Source organism: Bacillus rossius, chromosome 13 (assembly GCF_032445375.1).
Source record: "Bacillus rossius redtenbacheri isolate Brsri chromosome 13, Brsri_v3, whole genome shotgun sequence".
Lineage (NCBI taxonomy): Eukaryota > Metazoa > Arthropoda > Insecta > Phasmatodea > Bacillidae > Bacillus > Bacillus rossius.
The window spans coordinates 18,546,512-18,565,727 of NC_086340.1; the positions used below are offsets into that span (position 1 = coordinate 18,546,512).

Consider the following 19,216-nt stretch of genomic DNA (forward strand, 5'->3'; position numbering starts at 1 on the left):
GTTAAAGTACTAAATTTAAAAGCTACTTTTGAAATGCCTGCCTTAACCTATTTAATATAATAGTAGATTCATGGGCCAATCGAGTGGAAGAGAGATAGATGCGGCGCAAGCGTACAATGAGCGTAACGGGACACAGCGTAACGGGACAATGTGCGTAACGGGACACTTTTTCGTGCTTGCAGCCGGCGTTAATCATCGATTTATTAGATATGTCACGTCAAAAAGATTATTTTAAAATTTCATATTCCATGCAACGAAACTATTTTGAATGGTTTTAACTTGATGCATCCAGCATTAAAAGTCTTGATGAATTTCATATTATGCCTATACTAAGATAGTCATGCAATCGATTTTGATCTTCAAACACCATTTTTCATCCTTTGCACTAATACGTGATCGTATGAAATTTTTTTTGGACAAACGTTTGAGGTAACATTAAGATGGTTATTAATAAATTCCGAATAATTTGATTCTAAGAAAGGTTTTTTTAATTTTCAACCTCTGTTTTTAATGTAATAGTTCTATTCATCAGAAATTGTTTCAGCCAAAGATTTCAGAAAAAAATTACAAGAATAATACAAAATTTGTACCAATTCTATGGTGGCCTACGAAAGGAGTTTTTTTTTGTTATCCAACCCTTGTTTTATCAACCCCTTGCATTTAATGGTTGGTTGTATCAAAAACTTTTTCAGACAAGAGATTTTGGTATTACTCCTACGCGTCATAATACTTTCAAACGGATGTGAAAATTTCCATATTATGAGAGTTACAGCGATTTTTTTCCCCACCCTTTTTTTTAATATTGCTTATTAATGAACTCGACCAAGATTTTCCAGTACTATATTTTATGTATCAGTTTGTATTTGATTTGTGAAAAATTGAAATAATTATCGTGTCTCCATAAAATTGTGATGATATTATATAAACTGTTGAGTTGAAGATGGTTTTGGGGTCTGTGGACCATTAAAAGGTAAAACTAAATAAAAAATTTCCGAAAGTCGCACCATGGTAACGGCTACAATACGTAGTATTTCTTTGAAATTTACCTTAAAAAATGGTTGAAGCTTGGCTTCTGGTTTGTTACCTACTGTAGGTAACTGCTCCCTGATAATGGCGACTGCAATGTCGACCGAAACGTCGGTGAATTATTCGCCAAGGACACGGCTAACCCAGAAGCCAAGCTACTTCAGACAATGGGCGTTAAAAGCTGCGAACATTATTGTTTATTTGTTAATTTGGTTTTAATATAAGTTTAATCCAAAAAATGGACCTAGAAATAGAAGTGTAATTAATTACATATTGTAAAAACGGAAATTATATTAATATAAGAGTGGTTAAAAAATCGAGTTTGATGATTTATGAGTAAACTTACATGATCGTCAATATAATACATTTACGTAAAATACAAATTTTCACCACAGTTTAAGCCATCTTATCTGCTGGCAGCATCAAAATGGAAAAGTGCTTGACTGGCATGCGGATCATTGTGCATCGCTCGGCTTGCTGGCGGACAGATTACGGACAGACGGGTGATGGACAGATGCAATAGATCATTGAGAGTCCGCCATAAGGTCGGTTTTATAAACTACACAAGAAACACAACAATGATATAAAATCTAGAATGCAAAAAGGTTAGACATCTATGTCTTCAAATACTTGATTATAAACTAGGCAACACGCAACAATGCAATGCAAGAATTGTCCAACTTTCAATTTCTTTCATCTCCGCCTTCCACATTTGAAGTGAAGTGTTTTGAACTCTTGGAAATTGGGTTGAACTTTTGCACAGTGTAATAAAATAACACTTTAAAATCAAATGATAAACCATTTCATATTTTTTTTCATGATAAACATGAACTAACAGAAGCACATGCTAAGAAATTCGTTTTCTGCTATTTTGCGATTTCAAGTTGTAGGTTTGGTGATATCTGTAGTAGGAGGAGCAGGCTGGTTCTGGGACAGTGTAAACATTAATTATGCAATGATGGGAGCCTCCAGCAGTCGACATCTGGTTGTCAACATTACGTAATCAATGTTTACACTCCCCCAGACCAACAAGCCTGCTCCTCCTACTATCTGTGCTTTATGAACGACCCTGATTTTCTTGCATTCATTGTTTTCGCGTTGTGTTAATGCGTCCTTGGACAAGGAACACATGTAAGCAATGCCATTAAATAAGTTGAGAGTGTTGTTTGGTGGCTGCTGGGGGGGGGGGGGGGGAAGGCTCCGCCCTTGAACCGAGGACTTCACCCCGCTACATCAAACGGCGCGCGCGCGCTACACTCACGTGACGCAGGAGCGAGGCCACGTACGTTTCGTTGGACAACGACGGCCAGGCGGAGAACTGGCCGCCCAGCGACTCCAGCTGTCGGACGGCCGACGCCCTCGTCGCGTCGTCCAGCCACGCCAGGGACCTCACGCGGGACAGCAGCGCCGCCCTGACGCGCGCGAACACCGCCGACACCTGCCGGGGGCAAGCCCGAAGAAGGTCATGGAGCCCGGAAATACTGCCTCTGCCCCGTCTGCGGGTCCACGTGACCCGCGGCCAATCGCGTGGCCCGAAGGAATTCCACCCACCTGTCCGTCAGAAGCTCTAACTTTTGGCAGACGGACGGATGGATTACACCCAAGGTCTTGACCGTGTCAGTCGACTGTTACCTGATGTTTGTATTTAGACATTCAGATGTTTCTTACAATAACACTGCGGTTCTTGAAACCCACAACCGAACAATTCAGTCACAGCTCCAATATTTTTCTCTCTCTCGAGGATATGCTAATAATATAATATTTACAAAAACATGCTCTAAATAGCAATATATATCTTCCAGAGAAAAAAATGGCTTGTTGGCAATACTTATTTGGAAAAGTATTCTGACAGACAGATGAAGTCAATTTGTAAATGGATTGCATGGTGTTGACTATCGAAAGAATGACAGACGGACAGAGGCAACAGGCTATTGTAATTTTGTCTTTAGTTTATAGTTGCTGCTGGAGGCTTGATTGGTGAAGGAGGGGGGGGGGGGTTGAGAGTAGCCACCCGTTATCAGGGCCCGTGCGCCTCTGGTTACAAAAATTCCAGACCGGGATAAAAGTATTGTTAAATATAGGGAAAACTGGTCTGAAATTGGAACCCAATTATTTAATTGCAACAATTTATATTGCTGTCTTGAAAATTATCACTCCCCAATAATTCCACTATTTAATATCCCCACTGGAGCTCGGTTCGACAGTAGCTTTTTATAATATTTGTCTCTTATTGTACTGCCTCTCATCTGCCACAACAGACTGGGACTCTAAAGCTAATATTACTCTGTGATGGGAAACTGTCTACAGCTAACATTACTCTGTGAGGGAAAACCATCTACAGCTAATATTACTCTGAGATGGGAAACTGTATACAGCTAACATTACACTGAGACGGGACTCTTCTACAGCAAACATACTCTGAGATGGGACTCTTCTACAGCTAAGACAGGACTCTTCTACAGCTAACATACTCTGAGATGGGACTCTTCTACAGCTAACATACTCTTAGACAGGACTCTTCTACAGCTAACATACTCTGAGACGGGACTCTTCTACAGCTAACATAACTCTGAGACAGGACTGCGCCAGCATGCGGTGCTGGGGCCCACCTGGGCCTCGAGGTGCTGCAGGTGGTCCGGGTCAAATTGGCGCACGTAGAGCGCGCTGGCGACGCGCGGGAAGGCACCGCAGGTGAGGCGCGCGCAGAAGGCCGGCCAATCAGGAGCCGCCGAGGCGTTGATGAGCCGCTGGAGCGCGTCGGCCGCGTACACGGCCAGCAGAGCGTTGTGCACCACCCTGTCGCACACACGTGACCGGAGTCACAAGGCCGCGGCCAGGATTGATAATCGCTAGAGACTTGCAAAATTCGCGGATTCATTCGGTGATAGGCTAGAATTCAAACACATATACACCTCTTAGATAATTTTGCTATTGGCTTACTATTCATCTGGACGAATCTCACCAGTTAAAAACCCTCAACCAAAGAAGGATCGAATCACAGACAAACCAACTGAGACGACTTACAAGTCGGCAGCCAATGAACTTGCACTATTTGCTCGAGTGTACAGGGGTATATGCAGTCTATTCTGAAGGCCATCGAAACCGCGAATTTTGCAGGTCTCTAGTAATCGCATATCAAATAGTTTCGATAAAAAACAATTAATTGTTAAACCTCTGCAGCTCACTTTGCCCTGAATGTAGGCGGGCTTCAGAACAACCTCTTTCCTGAGGGGGGCTACAATTTTCGAGCATTACGAAAATTCCGATCGCACGAGGGGAATAGTAAGGTACGTGGTGGAGGAACCGGTAGAGGATAAATGTGCGTCAGCGGCGACGCCACTCCAACGCATGCGCTAGCGGACGAATGGGAAGGCGGCAAAAGGAAGGGAGATAGGTACGTAGCGGAGCAATCTATATGCTAGTTGTAACGGCCAGAAGTGAAGACGGCAGGGGAGAGGTAGAAATGACGCAGCAGTGATGCTACGGAATTCTCGTAATTAGGTTGTGTTTGTCTACTCCTCAGTTTTCGTAACGGCTAACGATTGACGTTGCCGTATTTCTTTTATTCTTGTTAAAGTATTTACAATTCGCGCGGAAAAGGGTTATTGATTTGTGCAATTAACTTAATTACTGTTAATTCTTTTATTTGAGATCATACCTGTATCCGTACTTTTCTCAATTATTATTTCTGTACGATAGTGGTTGAACGTCGAAGTCCCTGACCGTTGGATTTCTCGTAATGGACAGGACGACAGAGCTTTTTTTTTTGCTGGCCTCCACGTTCACCTGACATAACACCATGCTATAATTTTCCTTTGGGCCTTTATAAAAGATAGTGTCTACGTTCCACCGCTACCTAATGATTTTCCAGAGTTGAGACACAGAACTGAAGAGGCTATTGCTTACATTACTCCGGATGTGTTAACCGAAGTGTGGGAAAAATTGGATGTGTGCCGTATAACTAAAGGTGCACACACTGAGCATTTGTATAAAAAAAACTAGGTTAATTTACCTTCAAATTATGTATGATTTGTTGTGAGCAGTGTAAATTAAACTGTTATAACATATAATAGAAACTGGGACATTCCTTTAAGGACAGCTTCTGCAACACCGACTCTGCAGTGAGCAGCAAACCTGCTGGTCGGGGTAGATGATTCAGGATCAGGGAGAGGTGTAACGGACAATCGGTAGAGACCGGAAAACTTCGCGGATTCATTTCGCGATAGGCTAGAATTCAAATTGTTATACCTCAGTGCTGCCTCTCCTATTGGCTCACAACTCACCTGGATGACTCTGGGCCAATGAGGAAAAACTCAACTAAAGCAGCATCAAATCACAGACTGCTACGTTGGGACGTCTCACAAGACAGCGCAGCCAATGGGTGGGTGACATTTGACCGAGTGTATATGTAGAACTATGGAGTTCATGCTAGAGGTCATTGAACCCGCGAATTTTTCAGGTCCCTAACAATCTGGTAAGGACTGCGTGCTGGGGCGTGCGCCGACGAACCTCTGCTGGAAGTGCGACAGCAGGCGCTGCAGACTCTCCAAGTAGTTGGCCGCCCCGACGTAGACCACGTCGCTCTCCGTGAAGTTCGTGGCGAACAGTTCGTCCAGGAGGGCTTTCCACTGGATCTGTTCGCATCGAACCCAGTCACAATTCGAGCCAGTCACTAGAACTAAAGAGTTCGCATGTTAAGAGACCTGCACAGAACAGAAGGAAAAAAAAAAATTGGTTGTCTGTAAAGTCGGTTTACGGACGATAGTTTAACGTGACAACATCATAACAAAACATTGCTGGAATGATTGCATACTTTTATAAATAAAATTGAATCATTTTAAATTGAATTATCACTATTTTGCATGGATATAAAGAAGGACTGAAATTACATCTACAATTTAATTGATAAATTTACTTTTATTTGCATTCATTAATTCAAACATATTTATTACTTTAACGAAGAGATTATTTTAACCATAACTTTTACACATGTTTTCTATTTAACTTCTTCCAATCTGTGTTATTCTGTTAAAGATAGGACGATGATAGGAAAAGTAGGAAACGAATGGGAGTGTTTCAAGTTTAATGTGCCTCGAAAAAATCAAAACGATGGTTGTTCCAATCGAGTGGAAGAGAGAAAGATGCGGCGCAAGTGTACAATGAGCGTAACGGGACACAGCGTAACGGGACACTTTTTCGTGCGTGCAGCCGACGTTCATCGATTTATTAGACGTTGTCATGTCAAAAAGTCGGTACGTACGTATTAACGCCACCGCAGCTACCTTTGAATATTGTGGACGGTTTGTTGTGTTAGTATAGCAACATTAAAAAAATACTGTGAAATCATGTGAACTTTTGGTTGGGTCCGGATAGCCACATATTAAATTGGTAATTCCTCAGCAACCGTAATAAATATTTTATAGTTTTTTTTTAATGTGACTATACTAACCCAACCAACCATCCACAATATTACAAGGTAGCTGCGATGGCGTTAATAGGTAAGTACCAAAAATTCTATACCTTCCCCAAAATATTTATTTGGAAAACAGTTGCCATATGTAGTTTGTAATACTACAAGAAATATATGGTAAATATCTACAACACATGGCTATGGTTATTTTTGCATACATGAAATATGTTTTTCGAGATAATACTGAATAATACTTATGAAAACTGGCGCAAAAATTTGATATTTTGATTGACGATTCATTGAAGCAAAAAAAATTTCAAACCATGGAAAAGTTAAATTGAATTTATTTGGTTTTAACGTGCTTATTAATATGCATAGTTAATACTGGAAAGCTATTCAGCGACGGTTAATAAATAAATTATTGGAGGTACTGGGACAACACAAAGCATAAAAGGCCTGTTAAAAATCTGAATCCAGTATTACTGCCAAAACTGTTTTAGTGTTACAGTTGTTTTAATGAAAATGTACAAACTTACAAGTAAGTTGACATGAATATTTATCTTCCCTTTGCAAAAAAAAAATATAAGAAAATAAGTATGAGAAAAGAATGTATAAGAAAAAAATTTGCTTTACTATTTTAAGCCACCATAGAACGCGTAACGTAACACGTTTGAACGACGTTCTCATTGGATCACGGATAGAGGCCGGAAAAATATTAGCGGAATCATTTCGCGATAGGCTAACATCCAAACAAGTATACCTTCGAACCACTTCTTCGATTAGTAGGGGCAGGCATTTTTCGCGATAAAATCTGAATACCTATTAGACTGCAACAAGTTATACACGCACCAGCTGTTTCCGCCTTGTGATTGGCGGCCGTCTGCGAGAGAAGTCGTTGCCTTGTTTGACCGAGCCACTCAGGACGCGTTTGCTTCCGCACTGAATCACTGTGATTCGTGTTATTACAATCGATATGTACCTGGGAGAAACTCACCCAATCACGAAACACAGACGATGGCACAGTGTTTTAACTTTCAGTTAGTCTCGGAATATTTTCACGAAATCTGCCATATCGATTAGCCTATAATTTTATCTGGGGAACTGTGAGTCGCTGGGAAACCCTAAATCAAGAATGTGCCGAATTACGAACGACCTAGCTGAGACGTCCCTCGAGTCAACAGCCAATGTACATGTGTCATTTTCCCGAGCATGTAAAGAACTCTGGAGTTTTTCCTAGAGAGGTTTTGCGCTAGCGAAGCCTGCAATGCACTTACCCCCCCCCCCCCCCCCCCCCCAACCAAGGATTGGTTAACGAACATATTCGAAATGTTCGCCACTCGCTCGTGAAACTTCGCCATCGAAAAAAATAAATAAATAAATAAACAACAACATTGTTTAGCGAGATTTAAAACATTTTTTTAAAAGATTTTAAAGTTATTTAATTTTTTCGCGCATAAAACTACCAAAAATTTATTCCAGTTATGATCACGTAGTCGTGATAAAACCTAATCTCCCCGAAATTAACTAAAAAAAAGAACAACTTTTAACAATAATTTTAGTGATACCTAACATAACCTAAAAATTATAATAATAAATCCTGAGATGCACGAATTTTTTTCTCCTCGGGTGTCTGACTCGGGGTCAGAGAATAAGCAGTCTTCCATTTTCGCTAGGAGAGTCTGTGATCGTAATTTAACTTCCCCGTTCGTTCACGAGCATGTTGTCGACGTCTAGGGTGTAATGGTAAAAAAGAAAAAAGAAAAAAGGGAACGACAAGCCCGGGAAAGAGGGCGATTAGGGTTATTTGTTGAAAGTGCCTGGGGAGGGGTGTGGAAGGGAAGTAATTTAACGCTGCCTGCTGTAACTGGTTCGATCGAAAGGGCGCGCGATAAAACATGCAACAGCTCTCGGTGCTGCAGTGAGGCGTGTGTTCGTTTTGTGAAAAAAAAAGGGGGGGGGTGGGAGGGGGATGAGAGAGAGAGAGTTTTAGTAGCTAACAAGTGAATTATGTCACGCGGGCAAAATTGTACGGCTTGGCGTGAGGGTGGGGAAAAAAAAATACTCCTGTCCCCTTTCCACCCTTGCCCAATTTAACGAACCTTATGACAAGTACAGACAACATGTGTAATTAAAAATTGCTGTCCTGCCCCCCTCCCCTCCCCAGGTAAAATTATGCTATTTGTAGTGTTTCATGTCACATAATTACAACAGAATGTGAGAAGAAAAATTTGAGAAGGGGAGTGGCGAAAACGAAAAAAAAAAGAAGAAAAAAGTTATTTTAGGCACTTCGACTCATCTGCAGAGACCGGGTATAATTCGCAGATTCGTTTCGCGTTATTCTAAAACACAATTTAAGCTGATTTTATTTTATTGACTCTGTGTTTATCTGTGCGACTACAAGGCGATGAGAAAACCAAAACAAATAATTTATCGGATCACAGGTAAACCAGTTGAGACGACTCACAAATCAGCAGCTAATGAACTGTCGTTATTTGCCCCGAAAGTACAGAGGAATGTACAATCTATACAGTCTATCCTGAAGGTCATCGTAACCGCGAATTATACCAGTCCCTACTCATCTGATATATATATACATACTGTGTGTGTGTGTGTGTGTGTAATTCCTTACAGCTTGTAGGGTCAGTCTGACGATGTCTCGTCAGGGCGTAAAGAAAAGTTTTACAATCAGGAGTGAGGAACTTTTAAATAGTATCGTGTATCGTGGAACGAAATGTAGAGATTCACACGAAAGACGTTCTCTTTGTAGTTTTCACGCTGTTGCAATTGTTAACATTCAGTATGAACTGCCATAGTGTAGGTACTTTAATGTTTTGTTTTATTGTTCTATTTAATTATTAAAATGTTCCGTTTCAGCGTTAAAGTGAATTAAGCCTGGATGTTCACTTCTTAAGGGGCTCTTCTAGTCAGGGGTGTACCCGTAGACACAGGGCAACGTCCGTCATGTTTCTCACTAGCGTTAAATTGGAGCTCGATCCCGAATCTCCTATGTGACAGGGACCGATATGCCCATACATATTTGAATCATCTAAAAAAAAAATTATACAAACGTGAGAGTATCGCGATGACAAAGCGTAGGAAAGGGAAATTATCATGTGTTTAAGTAATTAACAACTACAGCTTGGATCTAAGAAAAGAATACTCACAAAACCATATAGTTCTTGAAGCTCAGAAATGTTGTATTTCTTGAAATAATCCCTTTGTTGTGATCTGCTGACGATGTCCTTCTCCCGAGGATAAGTCTGAAATGTTTTAACAAACCTATAAAATTCAATCACGTAAATGTTATGAGAATCTCTACAAAGATTTTAAAAACAAATTATGAAATATTAAATGCTTCGCGAAAAAAAAGAAGACATCTTTCTAACTAATAATTATTTGAAAACAAACATACAAAGTTCGATCGGTAGGGACAGGACATTTTCGCGAAAAAATCTGAATGCCCACTAGACTGCAACAAGGTATACCCACACCAGCGGTTTCTTCCTTATGATTGGCGGCCGTCTGCGAGAGAAGTCGTCACCTTGTTTGCACGAGCCACTAAGGACGAGTTTGCTTCCACGCTGAATTAGTATGATTGGTTGTTGTAACAATCGACATGCACCTCAAAGTAACTCACCCAATCACGAAACACAGACGATGCTACAGTGTTTTAACTTCCAGCTACTCTCAGGATCTTTTCGCGAAATTTTCTAGGCCCTATCGATCGGAGATCTCACTACTCAAATAAATGATGGAGATCGATTAAAGTTAATATTTTGTAAGCGTAATTATATCAGTTTATGTTTCTCATTACATTTTATAACGTACTAGCTGCAGTACCCGGCGTTGCCCGGGCTGAAAACAGGCTGATGTATTGTCCGCGAGTTAAAGCGAAATGGATAGCGCTATATGACTGTGAAGTGGACCTAGAGAAATTGCATACAATTGCTGTTTGTATGTCTATGACCTACGGTTTTCTGTTTACCTATGGCGATCAGTTGAACTATTTAGAAGTTGGTGCGCTGCAGCGCCATCTAGCCGTGAGGTACAAAAAAATTAGAGAGCATAAAAACCTTATCCATGAATAAAAAACACTTCGATGTGCCAACTTTCATAACGATCAGTCAAACGGTGTCGGAGTTTATCTATGTCATACATACAAACATCCCCTTGTGTATACACACACACACACACACACACATATATATATATATATATATATATATATATATATACATATAGGGCTAATATGGTTATTAGGAACCCATTCAAGTCTGTTATCAAGTTACTATCGAAAAACTATTGAAAGGCCTGGTGCAAAGCTATATCGCAAATACAGCACGGCTGAAACAAAAAGGCCGTCACATAATAAATAACTTACACAGCTAAAAAAAAAAAAAAAAACTGCAAACGAACTGTTTTTTTTTCTTTTGTTCCATATCGGGACTCATTGGTTAAATTATTACATCACTGACTTCCAGTCAAGGCGATCCGTAACTGCTTGCTATCAGGATCGTAGCGATGTCGTTAGACGGTGGGTTTTCTCCAAGCACTCCCGTTTTCTTCGCCATTTTCATTCCACCAAAGACCTTCATATCTGTTCGACGCGCAGAAAGGAAAAAAAAAAATATTTCTGAAATTCTACACAAGATTCTTTGAAACCACTTGCCAAGAAATGGTTTGTAGTTCAACAATAAATATATTGTAACTTTGTGCGACGCATGACTACGGTTATCATTGCATATGTATATGAAATACATTTTTCGAGATAATATTGAGTAGGTATTTCTTACGAAAATTGGCGCATAATTTTATGTTTTACTTGATGTGTAACTCAAGCATAATTTTTCAAAAACCATTTAAAAGATAATCGAATATTCAGTATTTGGCCAAAATTTTGTTTTATGATGGTCGTCTGGCTGGCGATTTGGGTGACTAGAGGTCACTGAACTCCCGAATGTTTCCGGTCCCTCCTCGATGTTCTAAAGTGCTTCCGCAAGGCCAAAGTTTGTCTGCCGTAATTCAGACTCATCGACGTATATGCACTTATGACGCTCACGTACTGTTTATCTGCACGCTCTCAAGCATTGCAAAATTACGTTTAATCTTTTTGACGTGACAACGTCTAATAAATCGATGAACGCTGGCTGCACGCACGAAAAAGGATTACTTATTATCCCGTTACGCACATTGTCCCGTTACGCTCATTGTACGCTTGCGCCGCATCTATCTCTCTTCCACTCGATTGGAACAACCATCGATTTGACTTCTTCGAGGTACATTAAACTTGAAACACTCCCATTCGTTTCCTACTTTTCCTATCATCGTCCTATCCTTAACAGAATAACACAGATTGGAAGAAGTTTAATAGCAAACATGTATAAAAGTTATAGTTAAAATAATCTCTTCGTTAAAGTAATAAACATATCTGAATTAATGAGTGCAAAAAAAGTAAATTCATCAATTAAATTGTAGATTTAATTTCACTCCTTCTTTGTACCCATACAAAATAGTGATAATTCAATAAAAATGATTCAATTTTATTCATAAAAGTATGCAATCATTTCATCAATGTTTTGTTATGACGTTGTCACGTTAAACTGTTGTCCGTAAACCGACTTTACAGACAACCAATTTTTTTATCCCATTATATTATTAAAGGTCAAATTACACGAGACATTTCGTGCCTAATCTCTTAATTTCAGTATAAGCTATCTGATTGTATTTCTAAGAGTTAGTTGATTAGTACACTTTGAAGCGTGTTGTTTTCATTAAATCCCACATGATATAATACTAAAAATATTTATAAACATTGTATGGAATTAAAATAGCATAAAAAAGGTTCTCCGATTTATTCGATTAAAAAAATAAAAGTATAAAGTAATACGGTCATTCATAAGTCAGAAACGCACTGATGTTTAATCCCAAACAGTTGCATAGAAAGAACCTACATTCACGTTCATTATTCAATTTTGGAACATTCCGAAAATTTATGGAACATTCCAGAAACGTTTCGAGTATCCTGGCAGGCAGTCAATTTTTTTTTCGCGTTCATCATTCCAAAAATGGAAACACTGCGTAGATGATTTACGATTCAGATCTTTTTTTTTTCTTCACGATTTGAGAATAATTTAAATTCCAACCATCGACCCACTTTTGCTTTTTTGTGTGTCTCTTTCCCATTTCTGTTGGAACCGTCGCCGTTTAGTTCGAAAACATTTCCCGAAAACATCACGTAGATCTAAGCTATTTTTCATCCCCTCAGATCTTGACAACAGATGTGTCTTGGCCGATGCATACTGGATGTTTCCAAAAAAAAAAAAAAACACACCAACAACGCCCCTGTAGGTGATATATTATGCTGAAATCACGGTAGGGTGACAGACGTGATACGAAGGACGCGACGTGACAGAACATAACGCATTATTGTGAACATGCGTTTTTTTTAACCGCGCGGCAAACAGAAACAAACAAATATACGTAACAATATTTCTAAGCATTACGTTCGCGTTACATTTACGACAGACATCAATGTATTCAAATTTGTTTTAATGGTAATATTTGAGAAAAATTGCTATAATACAAAACTAATTATTATTTTTTTTTTCTGAAAATACACGTGTATGTGAACGTATTAAAAAATTACACAAACGAATTATGTAGATATAACCAAAAAATAAATTACAGGAATAATGTTCGTATTGCCAATGCACCAGTTCAACCAACACTGGAAAAATAAATTCTCTCATTTTGGTTACAACGCATCCACGACGTGATGGAAATAGGAAAAAAAAAATTATAATCGTAAAGTCTATCACATCACGCGAATTTTGATTTCGTGACTATGTCACAGATGCGTCGAACGTGATTGGTTAAACAAATATGTATATTTTTCGCATCACGTCACACCCATTAAGCTGCAGTGATTCCAGCTTTACGGGATATTAAGACGGAAACATTTTTACAGCCTGCCCCATCCCCCACTTATTACTAAGAGAGCGTCAATAATTATTTAAATTTTTTATTAAATATTAAAATATACTTGCATCTAAGAAACAAATCAGCAAGCAATTTTTACTTATAACATTTACGTATCTTACACCTGTAAAAACATGGTAGATAGTACCTATATCATAACGCCTGATTAATACAATTAATTCTTTCGGCCAGGCCTATAGACGCAGATAGATTCCTAAGTTCGTGTTTTATTTTGGGACACTGCGAAAATTTATGGAACATCCCAGAAACGTTTGGAGTATCCTGGAAACTTCGTGTGCAAGTACGCAAATTATGTTCTGAAATGCATCTAAAGGATCGATAGAAATTTTATGTCTCGCTTATTCTTTGCAGCTAAATTTATTTATTTTTTCCCCCCTGTACAATGTATCGAGTATTATTCTAGCTCAACTACATGAATCTTATCGATAAGCACGGCATGGTCAATGAGTTTGGCATCGGATCAGCTCAGGTAGGTCCATTTCTGCCCTGAGCAGGAAGTGAAACCTCCCATGAAACTAACATGCAACATTTAACCCCATGCTCTAAAACAAAAATGTGTTTACAGCTTTTCCACCGAAGTGGTTATTATTTAAAAAGGTTTAATTTCAGTCTTTTTTTTAACATTTTACCAAAATAATAACAAAAAATGAATCGGGTGTTTCGTGATGCACACATGTAAAAATTTACCAAAAACGTATTTTATTTTGAAAAAAAAAATTCGATGTCTGTAAAGTCGGTTTACGGACGATAGTTTAACGTGACAAAGTCATAACAAAACATTGATGAAATGATTGCATACTTTCATGAATAAAATCTAATCATTTTTATTGAATTATCACTATTTCGTATGGATACAAAGAAGGAGTGAAATGAAATCTACAATTTAATTGATAAATTTACTTTTATTTGCACTCATTAATTCAAATATGTTTATTAATTTAATGAAGGGATTATTTTAACTATAACTTTTATACATGTTTGCTATTTAACTTCTTCCAATCTGCGTTATTCTGTTAAGGACAGGACGATGATAGGAAAAGTAAGAAACTAATGGGAGCTTTTCAAGTTTAATGTGCCTCGAAAAAGTCAAATCGATGGTTGTTCCAATCGAGTGGAAGAGAGATAGATGCGGCGTAAGCGTACAACGAGCGTAACGGGACACAGCGTAACGGGACACTTTTTCGTGCGTGCAGCCGGCGTTCATCGATTTATTAGACGTCACGTCAAGAAATATATATATAATATATATAATATATATATATACACCCACCTTGCTGAGCATGGAGGCGAACAGCAGTATGCTCTGGGCTTCCTTGGCCTTCGTGCCAGGGGGCATGTCGGCGGGCAGGAAGTGACGTAACAAGGACTCCATCCCCAGTAGCCGCCTCTCCTCCGCCATGTCCTGAACAAGTTACATACATTACACTGGCCATTTTTTTTTGTAAACGGGACAGAGAAATATCAACGTAAACTTACAGATGTTTGTGAATTTTGTAGATTTACGTGAATGAAAAAAAAAACTACGTCACTACAAAAACAAGTGTTCACAGTTATACTGGGTTTTGATTCTAACCCAGATTATATTATGCTTTGTTTTTTTCGCAGTGCCGTCAACAGTTGAAAGTTATTTGTAAACCGTTCCCTGAATGACTTTCCAGTATTAACTGCGCACATTTATAAGTATGATAAAACAAAATTAAGTACAATTTATTGAAAATTCTATTATATGTTTACATGGTTTTGAAAAATTAAGCCTGAATGATATATAAATTAAAATATAAAATTATTGACGATTTTTTGTAATTTTCATATATGCAAAAATAACCATAGCCATATGTTGTACAAAGTTACAATATCTGTCTTCTAGTATTGCAAACGGTTTCTTGGCAACTGGTTTACAAAGGAATCATTTGTAAAAATAAAGTTTAAAAATATTTCTGTGTAGAAATTAGGTTTTGTAGGTAGCAGCTAAGTTGGAATATTTGTGAAATATGCGTGGAATTTTATATTTACTTTGTGTAATATCGCAAGGGAAGAAGACCAAGTAACAGAGATTTGTTTTTGTTCAATCGCTCATCTATATCATAACTAAATTAAATTTTACAATACCCTTAAAAAAAATTCAGAGCTGCTACTCCACGTGCTAACAATAGCAGTTTTCCCGTAAATATTTGATATATAATTTAACTATTTATTGCATACATACTTAGGGCTAGAATTTAGACATATTTTTATTGATGTCATACTTAATTTATCAACTTAAAAGGTATTTTTTTTATCGTATTTTGAAGTTATGACGAAACCGCTTTCATGTTCATGTTCTTTTTATACCTGTGGCGGCTACAAAGGAAAAAAAAATGCTAAGATTCAGAAGCTTTGATTGTCCAAGATTTACTAGTTCTTTATTTATTCTATGGATAAGAGAGCAGACCAGCAGTAAGGTACTAGGTGGTTAGCTAAATAGGTAGGTAGGATCTTATACAGGCAGTTAGTTGCTACCCTATCAGTCTAATGGCTTAAAAGTAAGGGAGGGTTATGAAGCTGTGATAAGCCTAATAAAATAAAATAAAAATTTGTGAAGTAATGGGTTTGGGGGAGGGGAGAGTGAGGAGGAAGAGTTAGTTAGAGAAAAAGAAGGCCTGTTACACAACAGTGAGACCTGTGTCACAAACACCAGCGGATATGTTACAGATGTAATGAAGTTGGCAAAAACGTGGCGGCGGTGATCGGGAACGAGTTAATACGAAATAACACGTGATTTAATTTTCCACAAGCGTTTACGTTTAGATCACAGACGAACGACTGAAAATGAAAATTCCACAATGTTTGAGAAAATCACTAATTCAAATAATTTAAAACGATTTTTTTTTGTATTTACGGTTAACTTTAAAAGCACCATTTTTACCTTCATGTAAGTATAAGCACGACTCTCCTTGTTAGAATTTCTCTTGTGTCGTTCTAAGTCTGGCGAGCTGAAAATCCACAGCGGATACAAAGAAGAAATGAAATCCTGTAACAGAAAAAAAATTACATTTCAATTATTTGAATGATAAAATCAAATTCAACTGAAAAGAAAGCGTGTGTGCGTGGAGTACACGCACGGAAGAAGTGAAACTTCTTTCTTATTGTGTAGATATAGGGATAAATTATTAATATTTTTGACGTGACAACGTCTAATAAATTGATGAACGCCGGCTGCACGCACTAAAGTGTCCCGTTACGCACATTGTCCCGTTACGCTCATTGTACGCTTGCGCCGAATCTATCTCTCTTCCACTCGATTGGAACAACCATCGATTTGACTTTTTCGAGGCACATTAAACTTGAAACACTCCCATTCGTTTCCTACCTTTCCTATCATCGTCCTATCCTTAACAGAATAACACAGATTGGAAGAAGTTAAATAGCAAACATGTATAAAAGTTATAGTTAAAATAATCTCTACGTTAAAGTAATAAACATATTTGAATTAATGGGTGCAAATAAAAGTAAATTTATCAATTAAATTGTAGATTTCATTTCACTCCTTCTTTGTTTCCATACAAAATAGCGATAATTCAATAAAAAAGATTCAATTTTATTCATAAAAGTATGCAATCATTTCATTAATGTTTTGTTATGACGTTGTCACGTTAAACTATCGTTCGTAAACCGACTTACAGACAATCAATATTTTTATTAAATAATACATAATAATTGAGAATAGTAGGGTTGCGGGCATGATCTCAAAAAAAAAGTAGACAAACACAAGCAGCGTTACGAGAATCCCGTAGCATTACGGCTGAGTCTTTTCAACTTCTTCCCGGCCTTATCCCCTTACGGCCTTTACAACTAGCATATAACGTGCTCCGCTACATACCTATCCCTCCTCCCTTGCCGTTTTACCATTCGACAGCTAGTGCATGTGTTGGAGTGGCGTCGCCGCTGACGCACTCTCCTCCTCTACCGGTTCCCCCACCACGTACCTAACTATTCCCCTCACGCAATCGGAATTTTTGTAACGCTCGAAAATTGTAGCCCCCCTCAGCAAAGAAGTTTCGCTTCAAAATAAAATATGAGTTCACTTCATAGTTATTACATCGTGCTTTAAAATAACCTTTTATCACTAGAGCCACAACTATTTCGCTTATTTATTGTGTAGCCAAGATAGACTTAAAGTACATGTGCATCTGATTCACGTTGATGATTGGACTGCAGTGATCTTGACACGCCTTTGACGACACTGAGCCAATCATAAACAAGGACAATAAGTTGTAATTAGCAAATGATCATTCTAAAAAGGTTTTATTAAATTCAGAAAATGTTACGTTTACCACTTAGTGAAATGAATCCACAAAATATTTGTGACTCTAATGATAAAATCTGTTCAGAGTTACGGATGCACTCCACAATTGTAAACACTTTTGCTGTAAAATTTTACTTTTTTCTTAAAACCACGCTAAAATCATTCAACTTTAGAATTCGTATTTAATATAGGTGTCTTCACTTATATGTAATAAGAAAATGGTTATATTAATACCTGTAATTATTTAGTTTAAAAACGTACAACTATTTAATTTGTAAAACTTGATTAGCCCTTTTAAAGTAATGCATGATACCTATAGCAATCAAGGTCATTTATTGGGCAACTGAAGATCATATGGAGTAACTCAAACCAGGAACAAAGCGTAACAAAAATATGTCTAGTGAATAAGACGCGTAAAAAATTCTTCTAAAACTATTTTTTAACACACAGAAAGTTCGTTAAAACTATATCACCTAAGTAAAAATAATTTTCCCTCAGAGATAGAACATAACTCGTGGGTTCATTTACTTCTAGAATGGACTCCACATTCCTCTACACACTAGGGTAACTGTCACCTGCTCATTGGCTGGTGACTTGTGTGACGTCTCCACTGGTTAGTCTCATATATCACACCTCTCTGGTTGAAGGCTTTTCATTGGTCCAGAGTACTCCACGTAAAGTGCTTTCTAAATAGAAGACGTAGTAGCACAACGTTATATTAATTTTAGCCTATCGCAATATGAATACGCAAATTTTTCCGGACTACAGTTATTTGATATTCCTTGAAGGACTAGAAGCCATTGTCGATCACGTAGGAAAACATCCGTTGGAATCACATGCGACTCGGAGATAAGATGAAACGTGTTAGCAGCCAATGAGCACATTACATCGACTTGATCACGCATATGTTTGTGGAGTCTAACGTGGAACCTGAAAATTACGCGAGAATTCGCAGCTCTTAATCATCATACATATATTTTGTGTTTATATATATATACACATACCCATACCCATTACTATAGCCCCTGAAAATGTTGCTGGTTAACTTCGCCACAGGCTAAAATTCTAACGATTTACGTCGGTTCACATTTCACGCGGACACCTCAACGCCAATAACAGGCCTGCGAAAAAAGATGCAACGAACGACGTGGTAACCGCTCGAGAGGCATAGAAACTTAGCAGCCAGTGGATACGTGACATCGCGCTTGGTATACAAAGGTCTTCGGAGTCCATCCTGCCGTTAACTGAATCCGCGAATTTCTCCCATGCGTGTCTGGTATTGCACAGACGTAGTAATGGAGACCCGGAAATTTTGTGGATCCATTTGGTGTCCGGCTAAAATTCACTCTGTCTACATAATTATGTTTTGTTATTGTGTCTCCCCATGGAGTGATTGGATGTGATTCGGTCACTCTACTGGCGGCTGGTAGTTGACTGGCATGCAGTCGTAAAGGGCGAGTCTCGAGAGATATGTGAAACAATCATCAAATCAAGGG

At 38.3% G+C, this 19,216-nt stretch overlaps 1 protein-coding gene across 1 annotated transcript in view; it reads right to left on the bottom strand.

Annotated features, from left to right (window-relative positions):
• The window catches only part of LOC134538604 (endothelin-converting enzyme-like 1), a 93,538-nt gene that overhangs the window by 17,018 nt on the left and 57,304 nt on the right, over positions 1-19,216 (bottom strand). Inside the window, exons 6-10 of the mRNA XM_063380032.1 lie at positions 16,332-16,445; positions 14,706-14,837; positions 5,536-5,660; positions 3,636-3,822; positions 2,288-2,464 (exon numbers count right to left, since the gene is read on the bottom strand). Coding sequence (XP_063236102.1) covers positions 2,288-2,464; positions 3,636-3,822; positions 5,536-5,660; positions 14,706-14,837; positions 16,332-16,445 — 735 coding nt within the window. The remainder of the gene's footprint in view (positions 1-2,287; positions 2,465-3,635; positions 3,823-5,535; positions 5,661-14,705; positions 14,838-16,331; positions 16,446-19,216) is intronic.